Raw genomic sequence first — 24845 nt, 5'->3', positions numbered from 1 at the left:
AACACAGGTAAAGAAAGTTTCACAAGGCTCCATCCCTAGATGAAGAGCTACATGCAATCAGTGGTTGTTGAGAGGGGGAGAGTCATTAGATTTCAAATGTCATATTTTCCTTGACTGTTAAACCTGAAGGTATTGCCCATTATATTAATGACACATGAGGTACAACAATCAATGTAATTAAGATTTTATTTTAAAATGGATTTAATATGCACTTAACATTTGTTAATACATTTTGTTAATTGTTAATAAAAAAAGTTTCCAATTTCGATTATGTAAATGAAGATATAATGAGGCACAAATTGGATAAGAAATATAGGTACACTATGTCTATATTTTTAACAAATACAAATAAATTTTCATTAAACATCCACTAATATCAAATGAGTTTATCTTTAAAAATTATTTTGCATCTAATTTTGTGCAATATCAGTTTTTAAATTATAATTTTATTTATTTATCTATAACTATATCAAATTGTATTTGTTTAGCCATAACTATTATCAAATGTAGGATGAATAAAATGTTAATCAGTTCATATTTCCAGGTTGATATAAATAATCACACCTGTAAAATCAGTCTAGTTGACATGATAAAACTTAGTCCGGACAACATGTATATAGTTTCTCCACCAGTAGACAGGAGAGTACATTCTATTCCTTGAATCATATTGTATATTTGTTAAATTCTAAGGCTTCCTGGAAATGAAACTTTATACAACCTTTACTAAACTATGTCATGTGATCAAAATTTAAATCAAACCATTTTTAATAACTTGACTAAATCAAGTACTATAACAAATGAGAACAAAATAAGTATATCTTAGGCATTCATACTTTGCTTGGAAAATTAAACTCTATTTAAATATAAAAACATTATAATGAATATAAATGCATCAATATCTAATACTAATAATCAGGTTGAATTGAACTTGCTCTTTCTTCTAAACCTATATTACTAATCTACTATTTCAGGTCTTTTCAAGCATTATAATCTTCAAGTAGATATGAGAATTATAGTTTTAATAATCATTGGTATCTGACTACTGTATCTCCACTGATGAGTACATTCTCTGAATTAATGAAAGGTTTAGATAGAAAATGATAATGTACTTTCTATACTAGATACATATAAGAAAATTTTGTAGTGCATAAATTTCTATTAATTTTATTATGAATAAATAATTTTAATTTTTAGGAAACACATAACATCTAATAGGCTTCTTAAACTATATATTTTATTACAAAAATATTTACATACTTCACAAAAAGGTGAACCTAACACGGCTCCACCATCCTTGAAAGAATGATCAATAATCTAAAGAAACAAGGTGAAATGTCACATTTTAGTTTGCTCTATTCACCTAAATTAAAAATAATGCTATTGTGGGAGCATTTACTTTTCCCACTTGGCTATTAAAGCCTTGTACTATAGTCAACTTGACTGGACCAACATTCTCATGTTTCCTTATTTAGACCCATAATGAAACAACTCTGAGAAAAGTCTCTGTTTCTTCATAACTCTTTCAGTATTTTTTAAATAAATAAATACTATTCTTTTGTACAGTAAACACCTATTTATCTTAGAAGCAATCCATAGATGATCTTAAGGCTTGGTGATACAATGTTACAGGCTTCGTTTCCTAACTATAATTTCTAGGGTTCAAAACAGTGCCATGAATTTATTTTCCTAGAGAAAATATAAAAGACAAAATATAAAATAGTATTATCTTTAGGTATAGGAAATATGTCAGACCAAAGTCTTCATCTGTTGCAAGTAGAGTGAAGATCAGGTTAGATAATCTTGAAAGTGCAGTCTCTAATCAAGAATAGGGACACAAAGCTTTATAATAGCTGATCATCTGTGTGAGTCTCTTTCTCTCTCTCTCTCTCTCTCTCTCTCTCTCTCTCTCTCTCTCTCTCTCTCTCTCTGTGTGTGTGTGTGTGTGTGTGTGTGTGTGTGTGTGTGTGTGTGTGTGTGTAGGAATGGTACAGTAGAATTTCTGACCATAATGTTGAAAGAAAGGAAAAGGAAAAATAGAAGAAAGGTAATGGGGGGAATGAGAGGACCTTAAAATGCAGTCAGAGACTACAGCAAACACACCTGTTCACTCAGATTATAATTCTCTTCATGGTTCTCTTTGCAGCAAGCTTGACATCCTTGTTCCTGAGACTGTAAATGAGAGGATTCAGCATGGGCACCACAAGAGTGTAAAACACTGAGAAAAACTTTCCCTGGTCCACAGATTCTGCAGATGCAGGTTTGACATATGTAAGCAGTCCAGAACCATAGAACAGACTAACAGTTACAATGTGAGAACCACAAGTACCCATGGCTTTGGACCAACTTGTAGCTGATGACATGTGAACAATATTTAAAAGGATGGAAGCATATGAGGTCAAAATAACAAGGCCAGATACAATGACAACTATGCAAGCAATAAGAGAACTCACAAGTTCATTGGCATAGGTGCTGCTGCAGGAGAGTTGGAGAAGAGGGAAGATTTCACACATGTAATGGTTGATGATGTTGGAATCACAAAAGCTGAGCCTAATCATACAACTAGTGTGGGCCATGGCACTTGCAAATCCCATCAAGTAAGACCCAAACATCAGCAGGGAACACATTCTAGGAGACATGAGGATGGTATACATCAAGGGCTTACATATGGCCACATAACGATCATAGGCCATTGCTGTCAACACATAGCATTCAGAATTAACAAAAAAGCCAAAGAAAAATAGCTGAGTCATGCATCCTGTATAAGAGATGACACTCTTTTCTGAAACCAATCCCATCAGCATTTTGGGGGTACACACAAATGAATAACAGAAATCAACAAAGGACAAATTGAACAGAAAAAAGTACATAGGGGTGTGAAGGTGTGAATTCAGACAAATGAGAATCATTAAGCTCAAGTTTCCCATCACTGTGGCTGTATAGTTCAGCAAGAACACAAAAAACAAGGGTAGCTGGAACTCAGGTTGGTCTGTCAATCCCATAAAAATAAATTCAGTCACCGAAGAGTCATTCTCTACAACCATTTGCTTCATGGTGTCATCTGTAGGAACAGAGATAGCATATGGAATTAACAGGAAAGTGTCTTTTAACAGGCAGGGATAGCTAGAGCTGCTGGATTTGCAAGCTCAGTGTTTTGTGAAGAGGCTACAAGACAAACAAGCACCGATGAATCTCTTACTGACTCTAAAACATCATTTTCTCCCCTCTCTTTAGGCTTCAGTTAGGATAGGAGATGAAAAAACTATAGTTAAAAAACATCAAAAACCCGGAATTTATAGCCTTGTGACTGAAGGAAAATTATCAAGATAAGATGAGTCAGTGATCAGCTTTGTTACACAAGGATTTCACCACAATTATAATAAATAGATTCTTCCCCAGTGTCCTCAAGTGTCTAAAAGCTTTGATGATGAACATCATAACAACCATCAGTGAAGATCTGTCTCTAACTCCCTGCAAGGGATACACTGTGGACTGACACAATTTCTGTGTGAGATTTTCTTTAGAAGATTCTCTTCACTGGAGAGGGAAATCAGGATCCTTTTATGAGACTGTAAGATACTGTCTGGCTAGAGTAAGAACCCATTTCATGTTCCACAGTTTAGTGAAAACTGTTTAGAATCCTGGAAAATTATTCTCTCCTTTAAGATTTCCTCCCAGGTTTCATGAGTCCCTTGAGTGAAGAAATTACTGAGCCTGTGTTTACATCATCTTCCATATACATAATGTTGGCTCATTTGAGACTCAAAGTTTTGCTCACTTTATAAATCTCTATCAGATTTGACAAAGTACTTTAGAATCTTCATCACAATTGTCTACATACTCTTCAAGTAGAAAATAGAATTATATACCACATGCTTTATTAGTACTTTCCAATAAATAACAAGGATTGTATTAATACATTGTAAATAACAGATTAAAATTCTAAACTGTTTTATAAAACTAAAAAATTTTATAAAAATTATATATATATATACATATATATATATATATAAAATTTAAAGCCAGACTTTCCAAATTCCACACATTGAATCTGTAAATAGTTATGCAACTTCTCTGACCTTTATTTATTTTTATTTGTACCTGTGTATTTCTCCACATACCTATAAATTGAAAGCCATAAGATAAGGCTTGCATTGCACCTCAGTGGCACTACTCTTGTCTTAAGTATATAAAAGTATAGATACAATCCCTGTATCACAAGTAATATTAACAATAATAGAATAAATTATAAATGTGTAATGTATAAATTAACTGAGATGATTCTCACAATATGTTAGAACTGACATGACATATAAAAAGCAATTGTTGGGTATTGTTTCACCTTTTCTTATTGCATGTCCTTATTCATATAAATCAAGTTTCTTATCCTTGGAATTATTGTTATTTGGATTAGACAAGCATTTGTTTTGGTGCTATTCTGTGTAACATCACTGGTCCCTGCCCATCCCACAGGAATATTAGCATTTCTTCCACCATACACACACAGAAGTTGGAACCAATAACATTTAAGCATTGTTGAATGTTCCAGAGTACCATAGTGAGTTAAATAATGACAGGTTACAGTGTGATGCTTTGTCATGCTGAGCAAATTAAACAGAAGGACAGACAAAATTGGGTTAAAAAGATATTTTCTTTTTCACTTCACATTTTTTTAAATTTTAAACTAACTACATATTTTCTTCCTTCCTTATATTCCCTCCCACCCCTTTCATAAACTAAAATTTTTCCTCCACAAGTTGCCTTTGGTCATGGCATTTTATCACAGCAATAACCCTAACTAAGACAAGAACCATATGTTCAGTTTACTTCAGGAGTATAGCTGAGGGAACACACTGAACTATATAGAGATAAAAGAAAGCTCCATATTTAAAAAGCCTGCCATAGCCTAGGTGACTATTGAAAAACTGTGTCCCTGGGGCTGTCTGCAAAACTAGCATCCACCTATATAGGTGGGAGAATGAACTTCAGGCAGCTGAGTTGGAAAAAGTCCTTTCTGCAGCAGTTATTTACTGCTTCCATGACATTCAGGATGGTGACATTCTTGTGACTCTTGTAAGTTTAAACTTTCCTATACATGTGAGGTTTTTTTGTGTGTACTCATGAGCCTCCCTACTCCCCCCACCCAGAAGAGAATATTTCAATTCAAAGAATATGACTGTGAAACATTCTTACACATATATTGGTAAATTTTGAGGGATTTTTTTGAGTGTCTATGAAAAAGGCAAACAACTACTCCCTATTGCAGATAGATAAGCAGTCACTCCTGAGTTATCTGTAGTAGGATAATTCTTTCCTTATTTGTATACTCTTGACACCTTGGTTGAAATTAGTTGACCACAAGTTCAGGGTTTACTTTGCACTCGCAGTTCTAGCTCTCTAATTTGCCTATAGTTACTCCATAGCACAGTATCCTGACCACTACAGCTTTCTAGTAAATCTTGTAGTTTGGAAGTCTGAGTATGGCAACTTTAAATTCTGTTGTGTGTACATGTAAATATTTGTATGTACGTATGTGTAGGTTCACTTATATGTGTCTGCACATGCATATGCAGTCAGAGGTTGACATAGACTGTTTTCCTCAAACTTGTCTCTACCTTGTTGGAAGAAGTTAAAGTTCTCTATGACCCAAAGCATATCAGTTAAATAGTCAAAGCAATTATCTGAATTACTAGTTGCATTGTAGAACTGGGTTATGAAGAGGAAAACTAAATCACAAGTCTTTCACTAAAGAAACATTAAAAGGTGATTAGTTTAAAATTCATGAGGTTTTATAGAGAGCCATAACAAAAACAATTTCTAATGTATTTAAAAACTGTCCATGCAATGAATTATACTTATAAATGTAGCCCTTTATTTTTATATATACATTTGGCTGTTTAGTGTGAAAAAAACTTGTATTTTTTTAAAGATTTTAAAATATGTTTTAAATTAAAACAAACTAATTCCTGCTTTCCTCCCTCCAATCCTTCCCAGTCCCCACTCTCAAGTTGATAAGCTCTATTTGGTGATTATTATTGTGACATAATTTAAAATTAGAATTGAGTATATATTCATTTTACAAAGTATTAGGTTTAGCTATAAATTCTTTGTATTTGCTCTAGGAGGTGACTGAGAATTGACTGTGAAAGGAGGAAGTATATTTTCCTTTGAAAAATGGCCACTGATATGCCCTAGGGGATAACCACATACTCATATGCTTACAGACAGCATTAACTGGAATTAGGGGTTATTAATAACAATAAATAAGACGATGTAAAGCTGGAAGAAAGATGAGTTTGGCTCATTAAAGGTATTTGGAGGGACATAGGAGTGGATTGATACTATGTATAAATGAATAGAACTTACAAAGGATAAAATATTATTTGTCAAAGCAATTTTGATATAAAACAAGATAAAGGACAGAAAGGAGTTATTTTCACATAGAATTGTGTTTAGGAGTTATTTTCATGGTATTTAAATATTACTATTAAATATTCAAATAATTTTAAAAAGATAAAGACGAGAAATGAAACAAGAAGATATTAATATCCATCTATTAAAATGACTAAAATAAGGAACCAGGACAATGCTGAGTATTTCAAAGGATAGAAAGATAAAGGTATCAGACATTCTCATTCATTTCTGAGGGGAATGTAAATGATGTAGTCGATTGGCAGAGAATTTTCTAGTTTCATTCTCAACTGATTTAAAAACACACAGATTATGGTTGACACTTCTTCATTCTTCCAATTTTCTTTATTCAATATACTTACCATCTCAGAGTCTCTTTTTATGATCTCATTGTTGTCAACAGAACATTGACAGTGTCTGAAGAAATTTCATTGGCTACAGCTGACACACGTGAGTGATGGAGAGGAGACACAGACATGGAATAGGAAGGGGCCAGGCATGTTGTTTATTCCTTTCTACACAGGACAAAAGCACCACACTAAAAATGTATTTCATTCAAATGTGACCAAGTTAGAAACTTAATGTATCTGAACAAGAATGTGAAAAAGGATAAATCAACTACCATGTACAAGGGGATTTTCTTGTGTCTACTGCAGTTCTAATACATCATGCGCACCACTTATATATCAAAACCACAATGTGATAGCTCTTTAATTTTATTTAATAATTTTTAATGTGTTTAACAGAATGTACCCCCAAAAATTTTTATAAGCATGAACTTTTGGTCCACATTTCAAGCACTATTTTCCTGAGTCTATTTTATAGGCATACATAAGAATATGCAGATATAAATATATATAATCAAGGGTCAGGAAAGCCTACAATTTCATAGTTAGGGACTGGAAAGGAGTGAGTATGAAATCAGGTTGGTTTGGTAGACTGTTCCTCTCCTTTCAGTGTCTTTGTGGAACTCTTTCACATAGTATTAGACCATTGGCCTAATATGTATTACTGCAATCAGAGATGCCCATAGAAAAGTGACAAATAGCAGGTTACATGTCCCTGGACACTCTTCTTGTAGAGTTATACAAAGCACAGAGGAGAAGGACAAAAAGAAATGCTCATAGCTCTGCCAAGGGGACTAGGTACTCCTGGTGGGAGATAAAAAATTGAGTAGAACTTTGAATCTCAAAAGATACAACCTTAGATCTGTGGCACTGAATGCAAGCACAAGGTTACTAATTAAGACTCTCAAGGCACAGATCCAGCAGGGAAGAAATCATAAAGGAGAGAATAATTTCTCATGAACCTAATGAATTTTCTCAGAAATCTTGACCTTGAAATAGGTATTCTCATTTTAATGAGGCAATGCTTTTGAGATTTACATAAGATTGCTATTTTATTTTGTGTATGTGAAAAATAAATTTGTTAAGATTCTCAAACAAAAATTTCCTATGTGACTCTTCTAGGAGTTCATAAACACCTTTATGCTAATGACTATAATTTTTTTTATTATTGCATACTTGGTCCTCTCAATACAGAAAGAAGGGAGGTTCTGAGAGCATCAAAAAGAAAGAGGGCTCCAGGTGAATGAAGGTAAGGAGAAAATCATCTTTGTCTTGAGTATGTATCGTGAAACCAAAAGGTATATAAATTATGTATACTGTATAGAAGCTCTTATGTATTGCTTTTATGCAGTTTTAATTGTTATTAAAGACTAAGGAAAGTGATAGAATTACATTAAAGGTTCAGTTGTTTATCAGTAAACTTTCTGGGCAAATATACTTATTATGGGTATGATAAAGAGGAAATAGGTGCTCTTCAGAAATCAACATGAGTAGTTGAGAATTTTTGTATGGCTTGTTATGTGTTCCCTCAATCCAAGCTTATAAACAAAATAATTTCATCTTATCCTTCTGGAGTCAAAGATGAATTGCTTGGTAGTGTCACCTTCTGTTTTTTACAGATGCCACCCATGCAGCAAATGGCTGGAGAAAATGACTCTTCAGTGTCTGAGTTTATTCTTCTGGGACTAACAGACCAACCTGAGCTACAGTTGCCCCTGTTTTTCCTCTTCTTGGTGAACTACACAGCCATAGTGGTGGGTAATTTGAGCTTAATGAGTCTTATCTTCCTGAATCCACATCTTCACACTCCCATGTACTTTTTCCTTTTCAATCTGTCCTTCATTGATTTTTGTTATTCATTTGTTTTTACCCCCAAAATGCTAATGAGTTTTGTTTCAGAGAAGAATATCATCCCTTTTACAGGATGCATGACTCAGCTGTTTTTCTTCTGTTTTTTTGGCCATTCTGAGAGTTACGTGCTGACAGTCATGGCCTATGATCGTTATGTGGCCATCTGTAAGCCTTTACTCTATAAGGTTATTATGTTACCTAGGATCTGTTGTCTGTTAATGTTTGGTTCATATTTGATAGGGTTTTCTAGTGCCTTGGTCCTCACAGGCTTAATGATTAGGCTCAACTTTTGTAGTAACAACATCATTAACCACTACATGTGTGACATCTTCCCAGTCCTTCGGATCTCCTGCAGCAACACTTATGTCAATGAACTTGTGAGTACTGCGGAGGTGGGAACGGCTATCATTTTATGTAGCCTCATTATCTTAGTCTCATATGCTTTGATCCTTTTCAATATCATTCATATGTCATCAGGTAAGGGTTGGTCCAAAGCCTTGGGCACTTGTGGGTCTCACATTGTGACTGTTAGTTTCTTCTATGGATCTGGGCTGCTTGCTTATGTCAAGCCATCATCTGCTGAGACTGTGGGCCAGGAAAAATTTTTCTCAGTGTTTACACATTTTTGGTGCCCATGCTGAATCCTCTCATTTACAGTCTCCGGAACAAAGATGTCAAACTTGCTGTGAAGAAAACCTTAAAGAGAATCACAAGTTAATTAAACCAGTGGCACTTCTAATATCTTGTCCCCATTTGTTTTCAGTGTCTTTTTCATTATATGTCTTCCATTCTTTTTCCTTCCCCTCATATTTCTACAACATCAACACAATTTCTGCTATCCATCTTTTTTCTTCTCAATGTGAATTATAAATCTGTTTGTGCCTGTTTGGGGACTTGATACCTTTAGATTTAAGCTGGTATTCATTATCTATGTCAGACTAAGACCCTATTGGGCTATATAATCTCAACTATGTATTATTTGTAATAAATTTCTTTCTCACTTTTTGGAAAACATTTTTAGAACTATTCCCTGATTTGATAGTCTTATTACCTACAGATATAATTTAAAAAGTTAAAGATGACAAAAATTGTGGGTGTGCCAGAACTTCCAAAGTATCAGGAATTTTTCAGTGTCTTTTTGTGAATGGTTCTTATTCTAGACTTTTAGCTTCAAGTCTATTATGTTATCCCATAATTTATATGAGTAAGGTTTTATTTTATAGGTATTTGAGTATATATTAGACATATTTCTCTGCCCAATGTCTCAAATTCATCAATTCTGATAATACATTAACATATTTATATTTTGTTATGAATTTAATTTAAAGAGTTGCTTTTCCCCCTGGAATTATGTCTATGATATAGTTCCTAAGAACCTCTTGTTGTCTTGACTACAGACAATGAACAAAGGGTCATGGTAATGTTTATGTTATTTTCCCTGTTGCCTCAAATGGATACTATGATGTAAAAAAATGAAAATAAACTGAAGGAAGCAATTTACTCCTTAAAAACAACCTGCTGGGCTTAATGTTTAGGGGTATATTCAATGCATGCTCTTGTTTGTGGGTTTAACTCCAAAGTGCAAAAGAAACCTCTACTTACATTTCTGTCTCTCTGTATCTCCATACACATCTGTCATGCAGATGAATAAATGGCAGTGTGACTTTTGTAGAGCCATACATTGAATGATGCAAAGCACAGTTTAGTTCCCATTATGTATCTTATGAAGAGATGAATAGGGGCTGGGATAAAAAAAGACGTCTTAGTGGATCAAGGAACATTCAGTTCTTATAGAAGACCTAGATTTGCTTTCCAGCACCCACCCACAAAGGTGCCCCAAAATTGTCTGTAATTACAGTTCAAGGGGACCCAATTACCTCTCTGGACCTTCATGAGTACCAGACATGTATGTGGCACACAAATATACATGCAAGCAAAAACACTTATACACATGAAAAAAAAAACTAAAAGAAAAGAAAGAAATGCATAGGAAAGAAACAGAATTCTGAAGAAACAAAGTGAACTTCTGGAGGATTATTCCCAATGACTGCAAGATGGGGATTATATCAGAATATGAAATAACACAGAGATTGAGGGTTCTAAAAGAATGTGAACTACTATAGAGACTGGAGGTTGTGTTAAAATATGGATGACTATTGTAGAGAGCATATTTATAGGGATATGAAATACAAATGAAAAGTTCCACCCATTCCTATAAGAGCCTCACATTGAAGTCCTGCAGGCACAGTGAGTGCTAAAATATTTCATGTTGTCTTTTCCACTAGTGATTCTTTTTCTTCTGGTATGATGGAACTGAAGACTTTGGTTAAGCCTTTCTCGTGAGGCATGTCACTATTCCCAAAGTTAAAAGTGTACTTTAAGAAGTCTGTTACGCCGGGCGGTGGTGGCGCACGCCTTTAATCCCAGCACTTGGGAGGCAGAGCCAGGCGGATCGCTGTGAGTTCGAGGCCAGCCTGGGCTACCAAGTGAGTTCCAGGAAAGGCACAAAACTACGCAGAGAAACCCTGTCTCGAAAAACCAAAAAAAAAAAAAAAAAAAAAAAGAAGTCTGTTACATGTTATATCATTACTTGGCCAGAAAATGATTTATTCATAAAATAGAGAAGTAAGAATTTGCATTATATCACACTTTTTCTTTTTCTACTGTATCTGCATGAAAGAGTTAAGAGCAGATAATTCTGAGTGAATGTTGTGACTTTTCCTAGGAAAACTATAATAAAATATATTTACTCCAGATGGGGAAAAACAGTGGACCACAAAAATAATATTGGACAAGTCTGGTTTGGTGACACTCGAGTATTTTGGGCTTATCTATGTAGGTAGGCCTAGGCAAGAGGACACTGGCACTGGCAGGAGTATGGGGGATGCATAGGCAGGTGCCTCACAGAAGAAGCCACAGAAGTATGTGATGGATTAAAGCTGCCTCACTGAGGCTGGCTGTCTAACTTACAGTCAGTGCCCTACATTCTGCTTTCTCCCAGAAACTGTTTAGTGCTAATGTGTCCTCTGGACACTGCCTTGTCAATATGGTGAGTTATATGAGCTTAGAGAGTATGATGAACTTCTTGCAAGAGGGAATGCTTCAATTTTGAGGAATAGCTACGAAATATTCAATATGTCCTATGTATGATACAATTAATCTTTAAACTGTTAGTTTTATATTGATAATTGAAAAATTCTAAGAGATTTTGTTTACAAATATGAGCTTAGACCAAAAAAAGTCTGTTAAAAATGTTAAATCGACCTAACTTTTATTAGTTGTCCAGGAAAGTTAAGCACTTACATTTACTTTAATACTGAATAGATTTCTACAATGTTCAACTTTGCAGGTGTCAAATACTGTTCTTCTGTTTTATTCATTACAGTGCCTGATTAAATGGAGTTGTGAAAGATGGCTTGAACTTTTTTCAGAAACACATATATTAATAGGCAAACAATGTTTATTAAAACACAGAATAAGATGTTTAAAACTCATATCTATAAAGCTTTGATACTTCACCAAATGTAAATGTGAGTTACAAATATATAAAGTGTGGTTTGAATTTTATATTGCAATCAGCATAATAACTGGGTACAGAGCAAATCAGCAAATAGCCTGGATCAGTTCTGTGAAGTAAAATTTGAATTTCTAATTACTTATATTTTCCTGAGAAAATTTAATGATTTACTCTTTTAATAAAATATATATATATATATATTATTTTACAACACCATTCAGTTCAACATAATAGCCACAGATTCCCCTGTTCTCCCCCTCTCGCCCCCCTCCCCCCAGCCCACCCCCCATTCCCACCTCCTCCAGATCAAGGTCTCCCCCGAGGACCGGGGTCGACCTGGTAGACTCAGTCCAGGCAGGTCCATTCCCCCGCTCCCAGACCGAGCCAAGTGTCCCTGCATAAGTCCCAGGATTCAAACAGCCAACTCATGCAACGAGTCCAGGACCCGGCACCAATGCACAGCTGCCTCCCAAACAGATCAAGCCAAATGACTGTCTCACGCATTCAGGGGGCCTGATCCAGTTGGGGGCCCCTCAGCCTTTGGTTCATATATCCTGTGCTTCCATTCATTTGGTTATTTGTCCCTGTGCTTTATCCAACCTTGGCTTCAACAATTCTCGCTCATATAAACCCTCTTCTTTCTCACTAATTAGACTCCCAGTGCTCCACCAGGGGCCCAGCCGTGGATGTCTGCATTCAGATTCCTCAGTCCTTGGATGGGGTTTATGGCACAACTATCAGGGTGTCTGGCCATCCCATCACCAGAGTAGGTCAGGGAACAATGAAGGGCGACGGTCGAGGGAAAGAGAGTGGGAGATCCTAGCTGGATCAAGAAAAGAGGAATAGGAGACCATGGTTAATAAAATATATTTTAATAATATTTATTCTTAAAGTACTGGACAATAATTTTTTAAAGTAACATAAACATAATGTTAGCTAATATAAGCTTATTTGATAATAAAAAAGTTTTTTTATATTATATATGTATTTGTTAAATTATGTATATATCTATACACATTGCTTATATTATCCTGACATCATAGGTTCTTCAAATATATTACTGAAGTTATGAAAGCTCATTCCATTAAATTTATATTAACATATACGAGATTCATATTGAATCTTTTCCACAAAAATCCATAATTACATTGACTCATGAAAACTCAGTATCATCAACATAAAGGCAATATACATATGTTGAGCTGTCAAAGAAATTATGAAATTAAAATGTCTCAGAAATAACACTTTCATGCCCAAAATGGTGCCTATTTACCCACCTAGTTCTTTCCATCTCCCTAGGTAATTGAATGTTCATGGATTCTTGATTTGCTGCATTCATCAAAAGTTTAAAATATTTTTCTCTGCAGTTCTCACCCTTTCTTGTTCATAAATAAGCATCAGAACAGAACTTGGCCACAGCATGTATTTAGATGAGGTATCGGGCCCAGGCCAGTCATATGTTACCTGGCACATTTGGCATTTTAGTATTGGTTGCTCTGGCAGATAATTGCCTAGGAAGGAGTATCATGGAGTCAAGAGTATGGAGGCCTAATATGGCAGCACTCCATAGTTCTGTCAGGAGCAAGAATGAGGATAAAATGGCATTGCCTACTCTGTCATAACAGCTTAAGCAAAGACTCATCCTACACTGGAACAGCAGCTGTGGTGGTTATGGAAGAGGATGTCTGTGACTACAGTACAAAGTCCCTTTGCTTGATTCAGGTACTCAAGGATTGTCAGCCTCATGTGCTTGCTGTCTTTGTGGTGGTGGTGTGCCATGTCAGGAGTCTTAATGGATAACTCTCTTGAAAGAAAACCCCAACTTTTTCTCCCTTGATAGTACTTCTGTTCAATTCTAGCTGACATAATTCTTCAGTGGCCTCAGAAATAGTTGTATTTTGGGTATTCCTATACTGAAAATGTTTTGTGCTAACCAGGTGGGCTTTGTGTGCGTGAGATTTCAGAAATACTAGAAATCAATTTTAAATTGTCCAAAGTTAAATGTGCCAAAAGAACAAATGTTTAAATGTGATTTAAATGTGACTTAAAAGTGTTTTAAATGGTTGTAAACAATACTTGATATGCCAATGTGGTGTTTCCCATCTATGAATGTAGTTACACAGAGCTTGTCTTTTTGTGTCCAGTGATGACTTCTAAACTGAGGATAGAATGATGATTGCCAAAGTAAGGAAGAGGCACTTACAAGGGAGAACTGAGGCCTTAGACAAAATGCAGTTTCTTTGAGAAAGAATACATTTTATTGTCTTGCAAACCAGGCAAATGTAGTCAATAATCCTGGTTTTTCTCTCTCCTCCCTCCCTTTCTTCTTGTCTCTCCCTCTTTTGTTTCCTTCCTGTTGTTTCTTACCTTCCTTTTTCTCTCTTTGAAACAACACCCACCTCATTTCTATTCAGATGCTGTACAACAGTCTTAAGTTGACACACTTTTTCATAGTAGACTCTGCATGTATTTGTTCATTGCTGCCAGAATTTTTGTTTGAACGCTTGAAAATTCATCTTCCTTGCATGTTCACAATTGAGTCTGCCACTATTTATTGATGTTCACAGAAATCACCAAACACTTGGTTCTGCTTCAAACAACTTGATCATTCAAGATAGACAGCATGAACTTCAAGTTCTTATCTCTTTACATCTCTAAAATCTCATGGAGCCTGTGTGAAGGAAGCTGACGGGCTGTACACAGTGCTGTCTGTGCCTTAGCCCTAACCTGAGGGACCCTCTTTGTTAGGGGCTATTGTAAATACACCCCAAATTTTTAACTTCAGACATTTCCTTTCTTTTTCCTCAAACAAATCCATTCTTTTTCTGGGAGGAAATTCTATCTCTGTTTTCTCAAGGTTACTTACTGCATATTCTTGGAAAGATAGCTCAAAACAAAGCTGTTAATTTTTCATTGTGAGATATGTAGAATTGAATCATTACTTCCCGATGATAACCAGATCAGATAAAAATAATGTCAGCTTATATTTAGGAATTTCTTTTTGTTCATTAGCCATAATTAGGCTGCATTTTGCTTACTTCTAAAGTTACCTAAAATATGGCCTATGTGGTAAATAAGCTTCATAATGCTATGGAAAATTGTGCATTAAAGATATCATTTACATGTTTGAAAATGTCCCTGTCTCTCAATTTGTCTTTGTATTCTGTCTTATGTAAATATATTTTGTTACTAAAATTGTGTTTAGTTTTAGCTCTTTACAATAGAGATTATTTCACTTTCTATACTGTATGGTCACTCATCTATGGATAAATAATCACAATAATACATAAACACACACATAGTCAAGGAATGAGGTTGTGCAAGGGGAATTCTGAGTGCTTATGAGAAAATTCCAAGAAAACAAAACAAGATTCTTGTGACCACAGTTTCTTCAGAAACAGAAAATTGTTCTTGGAATATGCTTTTGTGCTTGTCCCAGATGTGGGGGATAGGAGTCAGTTTACTTCAGCTGTTGTTGTTCATGTGTCTCTATGGAAAAAAGTTTTTGCCACATGTAGCTTTTCCTTGTGATTGAATACCTTATTCATATGATTCTTCTTAATTCTCAGGATATAAATTGCCAGATGCTCTGAATAAAGTTGGCTATTGCATAAGACTTTTGTCTGCCTCATTTTTAGACTCTGCTCTCCCAGGTTCCCACTGAAACTAGAACAGAAAACACACACACACACACACACACACACACACACACACACACACACACACACACACACACACAATGAACTAGGGTGGAATGTTCATAAAATATAAGAATTAAAGAAACTGAGGCAGAAGAATCACAATTTGAAAGCCAGCCTGACACACATAATGAATTCCGGGCCAGGCTGGATGACACAGAGATACCTTATCTCAGTAGCAAAGCAATGTAAACAGCAACAAACAAACAAAAACACAAAAGCATCCACAGAAAGAAAATGTGACTAAGAACATTGTTAGTAAACTTTAAATGTAAAGTAGCTTTGTAATCCCAGCACTAGAGAGGGTGGGTACAAGAGTCTTGAACTTGCAGACTACCTAGGCTACATGGTAAATCATGTTTGAAATAGTTAATAAATGAATAAAAATAGAAGTTTCAATCAGCTGTTTAAAGGCAAAGCATGATACAGTTATAGTCCAGAAATAGGTACACGTTTTCATCAGTAATTAAGAATTTAGTTTACTTGGGTATATTATGTAATCCAAGGAAAATTACTGCTCAAATAGTTGTGGAATAATTGTATCAGCAATTGTCTCTTTCTTGGAAGGTCAGTATTATAGCATTTTCTGGTATTATAAATAATAGCCAATAAGGAGGGGTCCTCCAGTGAAACTAACTTGATTTCTTTGTCATGTGTCCAAAGTGTGTTATGCAGTTAACAAAGGGATTCTACTATCTAGCTCTGGTGGGCAACCAAGAGCAATGCAACATCCTGTATTGAATGGGAGGCCTCTGTATATAGCTCATACAGAGGTATCTCATGTTGGGAACTTGGGCTCTTGATGAAATGCTATGACTTCTGTATACAGCATAACTGCATTTTTATTCTGTCTATTCATTTAAAATATGAATATATTTTAACTTCATCAATTTTTCCTTGTTATGAATTTCCTTGCATAATGGTTTAAATAAATTAGGAATCAAATTTCATGTAAGTTGAGACACAATTTGCCATGTGTATGAATTAAAATTATTCATTAAACATTGAGACCAAAAAAATGAATGAAGATTCAGGATTGGTCACTATGGCTAGTAATGGAAATGGTAAATAAAATTTCTTGCAATATTTGATAGGGTTCAAGGGTCAAAAGTTTCCATAGAAAGAGATAACATCTTAATTTTTATCTGATTTTATCTATGTGTCTTCTTTTTCTGTTTTTGTGTCAATAAATACACGTGGTTTTTTTTTTGTTTGTTTGCTTTTTGTTTTGTTTTGTTTGACAGACATTCTGAATGAAGTGAGATAGAATCTCAATGTTTTTTTTTAATTCTGTTTTGGTTTTCTTTTTTCTTCCTCTGGCACAAAATTCATACAAATCCACCTGTTTCCAAGATTACAGATATAAGACTCTATGTATGGCTTCAATGTATTTGATTTATATTTTTCCTGATGGCTAAGAAGAGAGTATTTTTTCATATATCTATTTCATATATTTTCAAATATATTTCCATATATTTAATATTTTCATATATTTCATATAGAGCTATTTGCAATTCTTTATTAAAGACTAGCTTTTCAATTCATTTGTTCATTGATTATTTTGCTTGTTTACTTTTTGCAACAATAGGTATCAAAGTAAGGGTTTTGTATATGTTAGGCAAGCAATCTTTCAGAGTGCTTCAATCCCAGCTCATACTTGCCCATATCAATTTGCTGATAGAATTTTTTCTACTTTGTTTTTTAATACTTTATATATTTTGGATATTTACATATTGTCAGATCAATAGCTGGCAAATGTTTTTCTTCTATTCTGAATGCTGTCTCTTTATCGATTATTTTTATTGTGCAGATGCTTTTTAGTTTTATATGATGTCATTCATTATTTCAGTTGTTTTCTCTACTCTTGGAATCTTATTCAGAATATTATTTGCTGTGTCCAGATCTGAAAGAATTTTCCTCTAGTGATTTTGAATTTCAGGTTTATTTTAAGGACCTTGGTACCTTTCTGAATTGGCTTTTGTACAGAGTACGAAATGGGAATCTAGTTCCATCTTCTACATGTGGATATCCAGTTTCCCCAACAGCATTTCTCGAAGAAGCTGTCTTCCTCACCATAAAATTAGAGCCATTTGGTGAAACTTAGAGGTCCACTGAGGTGTGCACCAGTCTATCTTTTATGAACTGTACTACATAGCTACACAGAGGAATATGGAGCTATCAATGTAAATAAGGTTGGAGGGAGTTATATAACCTTTTGGCAGCTTTATAGACAGAAAACTTACAATGTGGATTTAAACTCAGAAGGACTTAAAGTGACTTCTCTATTATTTAATCTGTTATTTAAAAAATTTCCTCTATTGAATGTTAAAGTATTGCATATTTGTTAATGAAATCACAAAGGATTGTAGGTTTTTCCATTAGAAATGGAAAAATATTTATATCATTGGTTTTCCTTTAGTAGATTTGTTCTTACACAGTGGAAAAATTCCCAAAGGACAACACACAACTCTGCTCTGGGAACTAGGCACTCCTGGAGGGAAATTACAAATTGAGTACTACTTTGAATCCCCAAAGATTCAACATTATATCTATTATAAATAGGCTCAAAAATTTCTACCATCAAGGGGATCATGCAACCTGGGAGGAAATCATAAAGGTGGGAATAATTTTCTGTGCTGGTCCATTTAATGGACTGTAATTTGAGTGGGGTGATGTTTGTAGCTTCATATTTTTTTTTCTGTCATGTAGGTAAGTAGGAAAACCTAGATAAATTCTCAAGTACAAATTGTGTCATTTTGCCAATGTACTGGTTTTAGAAGGTCAAAGATGGATCTGCTCTGATTCTGATGAATGTTAACTCATTTATCATCAGAAATTGGGAAGAAAGAGCTCTTGTACTTCAACAGCAGTGAAGCATCTTGAATAAAGGTAAGCCCTGAATCACCCATGTTTTTATAATTTCCATTGAAATACAAAGCAATATAAATCACGGGATTCAGAGCAAACTACAGGATTACTTCTTTTAACCCAAATCATTCATTAGTAGAGGCTAAACAATGGGGAAATCATCAGCAATATTCCTTTCAGTATTTCCTCAGGACAGAGTCACTCATTGTGGGTGGGGGATTAAGAAAATGTGGTATTTATGTTCTTTGGATGCCTTGCTGTTTTTCCTTAGACAACCCTGAGATCGTAAACAATAAACTCCAGCTCTCTCTCTGGGGTCATGATGTAGCACTCCTTGTTAAGGTCACCTGGTTCTGACTGATGTTCCTACAGATGCTACACATGAAGCAAATGAATATGGAGAATGACTCTTCAGTGACTGAGTTCATTCTTGTGGGATTAACAGACCAGCCTGAGCTCCAGCTGCCCCTCTTTGTCCTGTTCTTGGTGAACTACACAGCCACCGTGGTGGGAAACTTGAGTTTAATGAGTCTCATCTGTCTGAATTCGCATCTTCATACACCAATGTACTTTTTAATCCTCAACTTGTCCTTCATTGACTTCTGTTATTCATTTGTTTTTACCCCCAAAATGCTGATGAGCTTTGTCTCAGAAAACAATACCATCTCCTTCACAGGATGCATGGCTCAGCTATTTTTTTTCTGCCTTTTTGTTAACTCTGAGTGCTATGTGCTGACAGCCATGGCCTATGACAGGTATGTGGCCATCTGTAGACCCCTTCTGTACACACTAGTCATGTCTCCCAGGACTTGTTCCCTGCTAATGCTTGCATCACACTTGATGGGGCTCTCTACTGCCATTGTCCACACAGGATGTATTTTTAGGCTAAGGTTTTGTGATTCCAAAGTCATCAACCACTACATGTGTGATACATTCCCCCTCCTTGAGCTCTCCTGTGGTAGCAGCCATGCCAGTGAGCTTGTGAGTTCTGTTTCTGTGGCTGTAGTTGTTGTTGTATCTAGCCTCATTATTGTATCCTCCTACACTTTGATTCTTGTTAATGTCATTCATTTGTCATCATCTAAGGGTTGGTCCAAAGCCGTGAGCACATGTAGTTCTCACATAATAACTGTTGCCCTCTTCTATGGATTTGGTCTGCTCGCTCACATCAAACCATCATCGGCAGAGTCCGTGGTTCAGAGGAAATTTTTTTCAGTAGTTTACACTTTTGTGCTGCCTTTGCTGAACCCCCTCATTTACAGCCTCAGGAACAAGGATGTCAAACTTGCTGTGAAGAGAACACTGAAGAGAATCACAGTCTAAGTGAACTGCTGGGATTGTTGACATCATCCATGTCTCCAATTTGGCTCTTTCTCTTCACTTCTCTTTCCTATCAGCTTCCTTCTGTGATTTACTTTCTATCTCTTCATTTTTCTTTCTATAATATTTTTAAAGTAGAAAAGGAATATTTTCACTCTAATATCTTTTCTTCTTTCCCCACGAAATGCAGTTATATTTTGTATTTCCATGTATACAGTGGAGTTACACTTGCATGGGCTTATTCATGGTCTGGAGACCTGTATTTTGAGAGTGTGACTCCACATCTTACTCCTGTATCCTGTATGAGACAGAGACCCTGGGATGATACCTTTTCATAATTTTCCATTTTTTATTTATTTAAAAAATTTCAATTATGAGTATTATATACATCATTTGTAACGGACTTTCCTCCCTCAAATTCCTCCTGTTTCCCCAACCCTGCCTCCAATTCATGACCTCTGAATTAAGTTAATATATATGCACATTAACAGTATAGATTTGCATATATATATTTAGTTTAGTTGGTGTTACTTGTGCTTATATACTTTATGGCAACTGTTCAGGATCAGATAACCTATCAGAGAGCTCATTCCTAGAGAAGAGTGAGTTCTCCTTTTCTCAGCAGCTTTTATTGCCTATTGCTCTTCATCTGGGGGTGGGACCTTGTGAGGTTTCCCCTATTCACACTGACATGACAACTGTTGTTATTGTTGTTGTTGTGAAGGTCTTGTTTAGGTAGCATATTTTTGAGATTTTGTGGGTACAATTCCCTGTCATATATAGAGGACACTATCTCACAGCAGACATCCTGGTCTTCTGGCTCTTATAGTCTTTTCAACCCTCATCCATGATGTCCTCTGAGTCTAAGGTGTAAGAATTATAGTGAGTAATGTATTCATTGAGGATAAGTAACCCATGACCATTTGTTCTCTAAATTTTGGTCAACTGTAGATTTCTGTAATGGTCTCCATCTGCTACAAAACAAAGTGTCTTTAATGATTATGAGAGCTATACTTACCTGTGGGTATGAGTATTTTGAATGTAGTGAGAAATTACACAGGTTTGGGAAATGGACAGCAGCAGGTTCTCCTCTAGGGTCCATAGAGCCACCAGCCATGGTTATTTGGTTAGGTTTACAGTGTCAGGCAACAATTCCCTCCTACTATGCAAGCTTTAAGACACTTAGCCAATGGTTGGTTGCTACAAGACTGATAAGTGCCATTATTGCACCCATGGAGATATCATGCAATGGTGGTCATTGTTGTCATTCATAGGCTTTAAGCTGGCAGGACTCTGGATTGTTTCCCCCTTTGCCGGCTGGTATAACACCCTTAGATACTCTGAAAGCCGATCCCCACAAAATCTTCAGTGCCAGGCATGGAAGTCTTCCTTTCAGTTGTTGTGCAAGGGAGTTGAAGAAACTCCCACCAATAATTTAGGCTATTCCTGTGGCCCTTGGTTCCCCAACCCCCGCCAGGATTTCAAGGCAAAACCTTATTGCTGAAGACATCATCCTCTTCAGAAACAGAACTTGGAGGAAATGAGCAGGAATTTATATCTTTATATCTTTATATCTGTTATATTAAAATAACACTACCAACTGTTTTATTTTTTCCCTGATGTATTTTATCCATCCAAAGAATGCCAGGAAGTTGATTTTTTTTTCAAATAAATTCATCTCTGTTTTGCTTTTCTGAAAGAATTCTGCAGATCCATTTCCTGTTTCAGGGTATTAATTACTTGTACTTGCCTTAAAAGAGAAAATGGATGACACAAATTGTAGACTGTAAACTCATCAATACTTTGAGAATTTTTAGTTTTTTAGTGATTTCTTATTCTGTGTTTTCAGCCATGTGCCTTTAATGATACTATATATTTTCTTGGACTAATGTTCAATTTTTACAAATATTTGAAGCTGGATTAAATTACCTTTCTGCCCATGATTTTCTTCAAACCCAACTTGTATTGCTATGGTGAACAGATAATTTGTCCTGAATATAAATGAAATTGACATTAATTTTGATCAGTGGATTCTGTCTGTGATTGCTTTTAAAAGTTTCTGGCTATTGAACAGAGCATTGTACATAATACCAAAAGTTGCTATATTTTTTTTTTATTACATGATGGGGATTCTCTTACAACAAAAGTTCTAATGGCAAAAACAAACCACAGCTGAAAGTATGTTCCATTGATCAGATATATGCTTGTCCATGGTTTTAGCTTTCATCATTAACATTAATATGTATATATAAACATATATATATATATATATATATATATTAAGGTTATATTCATATGCATGTATTTATATCTTAATAGGGGACAATAAAGACTTTCCATTAATGTATAAACTTTATATTTTTCATTTTTCTCTTAGTAAAATATATCTGAAAATATCATGCCATGTGTCACATTTTTTTTATTTTATTTTATTTTACAATACTATTCAGTTCTACATAACAGCCACAGATTCCCTTCTTCTCCCCCTTCCTGCCCCCCTTCCCTTCCCCCCAACCCACCCTCCATTCCCACCTCCTCCAGATCAAGGTCTCCCCCGAGGACTGAGATCGACTTGATAGACTCAGTCCAGGCAGGTCCAGTCCCCTCCTCCCAGACTGAGCCAAGCGTCCCTGTATATGTCCCAGGTTTCAAACAGCTATCTCATGCAGCAAGCCCAGGACCTGGTACCACTGCCTAGATGCCTCCCAAACAGATCAAGCCAATCGACTGTCTCACCTATTCAGAGGGCCTGATCCATTTGGGGGCCCCTCAGTCTTTGGTTCATAGTTCATGTGTTTCCATTCGTTTGGCTATTTGTCCCTGTGCTTTATCCAACCTTGGTTTCAACAATTCTCGCTCGTATAAACCCTCCTCTCTCTAACTAATTAGACTCCCAGCGCTCCACCTGGGGCCTAGCCGTGGATGTCTGCATCCAGATTCCCCAGTCCTTGGATGGGGTTTCTGGCACAACTATTAGGGTGTTTGGCCATCCCATCGCCAGAGTAAGTCAGAGTACCGGCTGTCTCTCGGCCATTGCCAGCAGTCTTTTGTGGAGGTATCTTTGTGGATTTCTGTGGGCCTCTTTATCACTTTGTTTCTTCCTCTTCTCGTGTGGTATTCATTTCCCATGGTCTCCTATTCCTTGTTCTCCCTCTCTGTCCTTGATCCAGCTGGGATCTCCCGCTCTCTTTCCCTCGACCCTTGCCCTTCATTGCTCCCACTCATGTCCAGGCTGTTCATGTAGATCTCATCCATTTCTCTGTCATTGGGTGATCTCCGTGTCTTTCTTGGGGTCCTATTTTCCAGGTAGCCTCACTGGTGATGGGGGTAGCAGTCCAATCATCCTTGTTCCACATCTAGTATCCTCCTATGAGTGAGTACATACCATATTTGTCTTTCTGAGTCTGGGTTACCTCACTCAGGATGATTTTTTCTAGATCCATCCATTTGCCTACAAACCTCATGATGTCATTGTTTTTATCTGCTGAGCAGTATTCCATGTGTATATGTGCCACAATTTATTTATCCATTCTTCAGTTGAAGGGCATCTAGGTTGTTTCCAGGTTTTTGCTATTACAAACAATGCTGACATAAAAATAGCTGAGCAAGTGCTCTTGTGGTATGATTGAGCATTTCTTGGGTATATGTCCAAGAGTGGTATAGCTGGATCTTGGGGGAGATTGATTCCCAATTTTTCTAAGAAAATGCCCTTCCTAAATCTAACACCAGTAGCACAGACACTGAGACAAACAATCATCAATGGGACCTCTTGAAACTGAGAAGCTTTTGTAGAGCAAAGGATACGGTCAACAAGGCTAAGCGACAGCCTACAGAATGGGAAAAGATCTTCAACAACCCCACATCTGACAGAGGACTTGTATCCAGAATATATAAGGAACTCAAGAAATTAGACATCAAAACGACCAACAGTCCAATTGAGAAATGGGCTTTAGAACTAAACAGAGAATTCTCAACAGAGGAAACTCAAATGGCTGAAAGACATTTAAGGAATTGCTCAACCTCCCTAATCATCAGGGAAATGCAAGTCAAAACAACTCTGAGATACCACCTTACACCTGTCAGAATGGCTAAGATCAAAAACACTGAAGACACTTTATGCTGGAGAGGATGTGGAACTAGGGGAACTCTCCTCCACTGCTGGTGGGTATGCAAGCTTGTACAACCACTTTGGAAATCAACATGTGTCACATTTTAAAATATGCTGTTAAACATAATTCTTCTTTCTTATATTGTGAATAAGAAAATGGTTAAGATTTACTTAAGCTGGGCAGTGGTGGCACACGTCTTTATTCCCAGCACTTGGGAGGCATAGGCAGGTGGAACTCTGTGAGTTTGAGGCCAGCCTTGTCTACAGAGCGAGATCCAGGACAGACACGAAAACTACACATAGAAAACCTGTCTCAAAACAATAACAAAAGATTTACTTAAGGCTACACAGTTAATGGTATGAGAACATATAGGTGGCATGCCTTTAGAATCTCAGGTTTTTAAACATTTGAATTCTATGAAGAGATAAAAGTATAGAAAGAGAATTGTGGCAGAATATGAAAAACTTCTTCAGAGTTGTTTCATAATGAGTCCAAAAGTAGGTGCTTGATGCGCAAGTAAACATCAACAAAAATGTCTCAAGGAAAGAGATTATCTACAAGGCTTTGATGGCACATTTAAGAAATGCTCATTTCCCCATGTAGGAGTGGTTTTAACATGAAGCAAGCAGGGTGAGCTGCACAGAAACATTTCTTTGTCTTTTCAGATAAATGATGCTTTTTCTCACATGACAAGGCTGAAGAGTTTTGCTAAAGCCCTTTTTCCCAA

The 24845-nt window shown here is 36.0% G+C and overlaps 2 protein-coding genes and 1 pseudogene across 3 annotated transcripts; 2 read left to right on the top strand and 1 right to left on the bottom strand.

Annotated features, from left to right (window-relative positions):
• Positions 1-2108: 2108 nt before the first annotated feature.
• On the bottom strand, positions 2109-3050 carry LOC102912233 (olfactory receptor 8C8-like). Its single transcript, XM_015990458.1, has one exon. The coding sequence runs from the start codon at positions 3048-3050 to the stop codon at positions 2109-2111; it is 942 nt and encodes a 313-aa protein (XP_015845944.1).
• On the top strand, positions 2143-9324 carry LOC102911575 (olfactory receptor 8C8-like; annotated as a pseudogene). Its single transcript, XR_013052546.1, has 3 exons — positions 2143-2268; positions 7950-8004; positions 8375-9324. The product of XR_013052546.1 is annotated as an olfactory receptor 8C8-like (transcript).
• Positions 9325-19032: 9708 nt separating this feature from the next.
• On the top strand, positions 19033-20012 carry LOC102912554 (olfactory receptor 8C8-like). The gene has a single exon (XM_042282113.2). It carries the CDS (start codon positions 19050-19052, stop codon positions 20010-20012), a length of 963 nt encoding a protein of 320 aa, XP_042138047.2. The 5' UTR covers positions 19033-19049.
• Positions 20013-24845: the final 4833 nt, after the last annotated feature.

Source organism: Peromyscus maniculatus, chromosome 7 (assembly GCF_049852395.1).
Source record: "Peromyscus maniculatus bairdii isolate BWxNUB_F1_BW_parent chromosome 7, HU_Pman_BW_mat_3.1, whole genome shotgun sequence".
NCBI lineage: Eukaryota > Metazoa > Chordata > Mammalia > Rodentia > Cricetidae > Peromyscus > Peromyscus maniculatus.
The sequence above is the reverse complement of the archived record's forward strand: the minus strand, read 5'-3'. Positions and strand labels throughout refer to the sequence as shown.

Excerpts from the sequence above, each read along its gene's own strand:
- LOC102912554 (XM_042282113.2), top strand. The coding sequence starts at position 19,050 with ATGTTCCTACAGATGCTACACATGAAGCAAATGAATATGGAGAATGAC.
- LOC102912233 (XM_015990458.1), bottom strand. The coding sequence starts at position 3,050 with ATGAAGCAAATGGTTGTAGAGAATGACTCTTCGGTGACTGAATTTATT.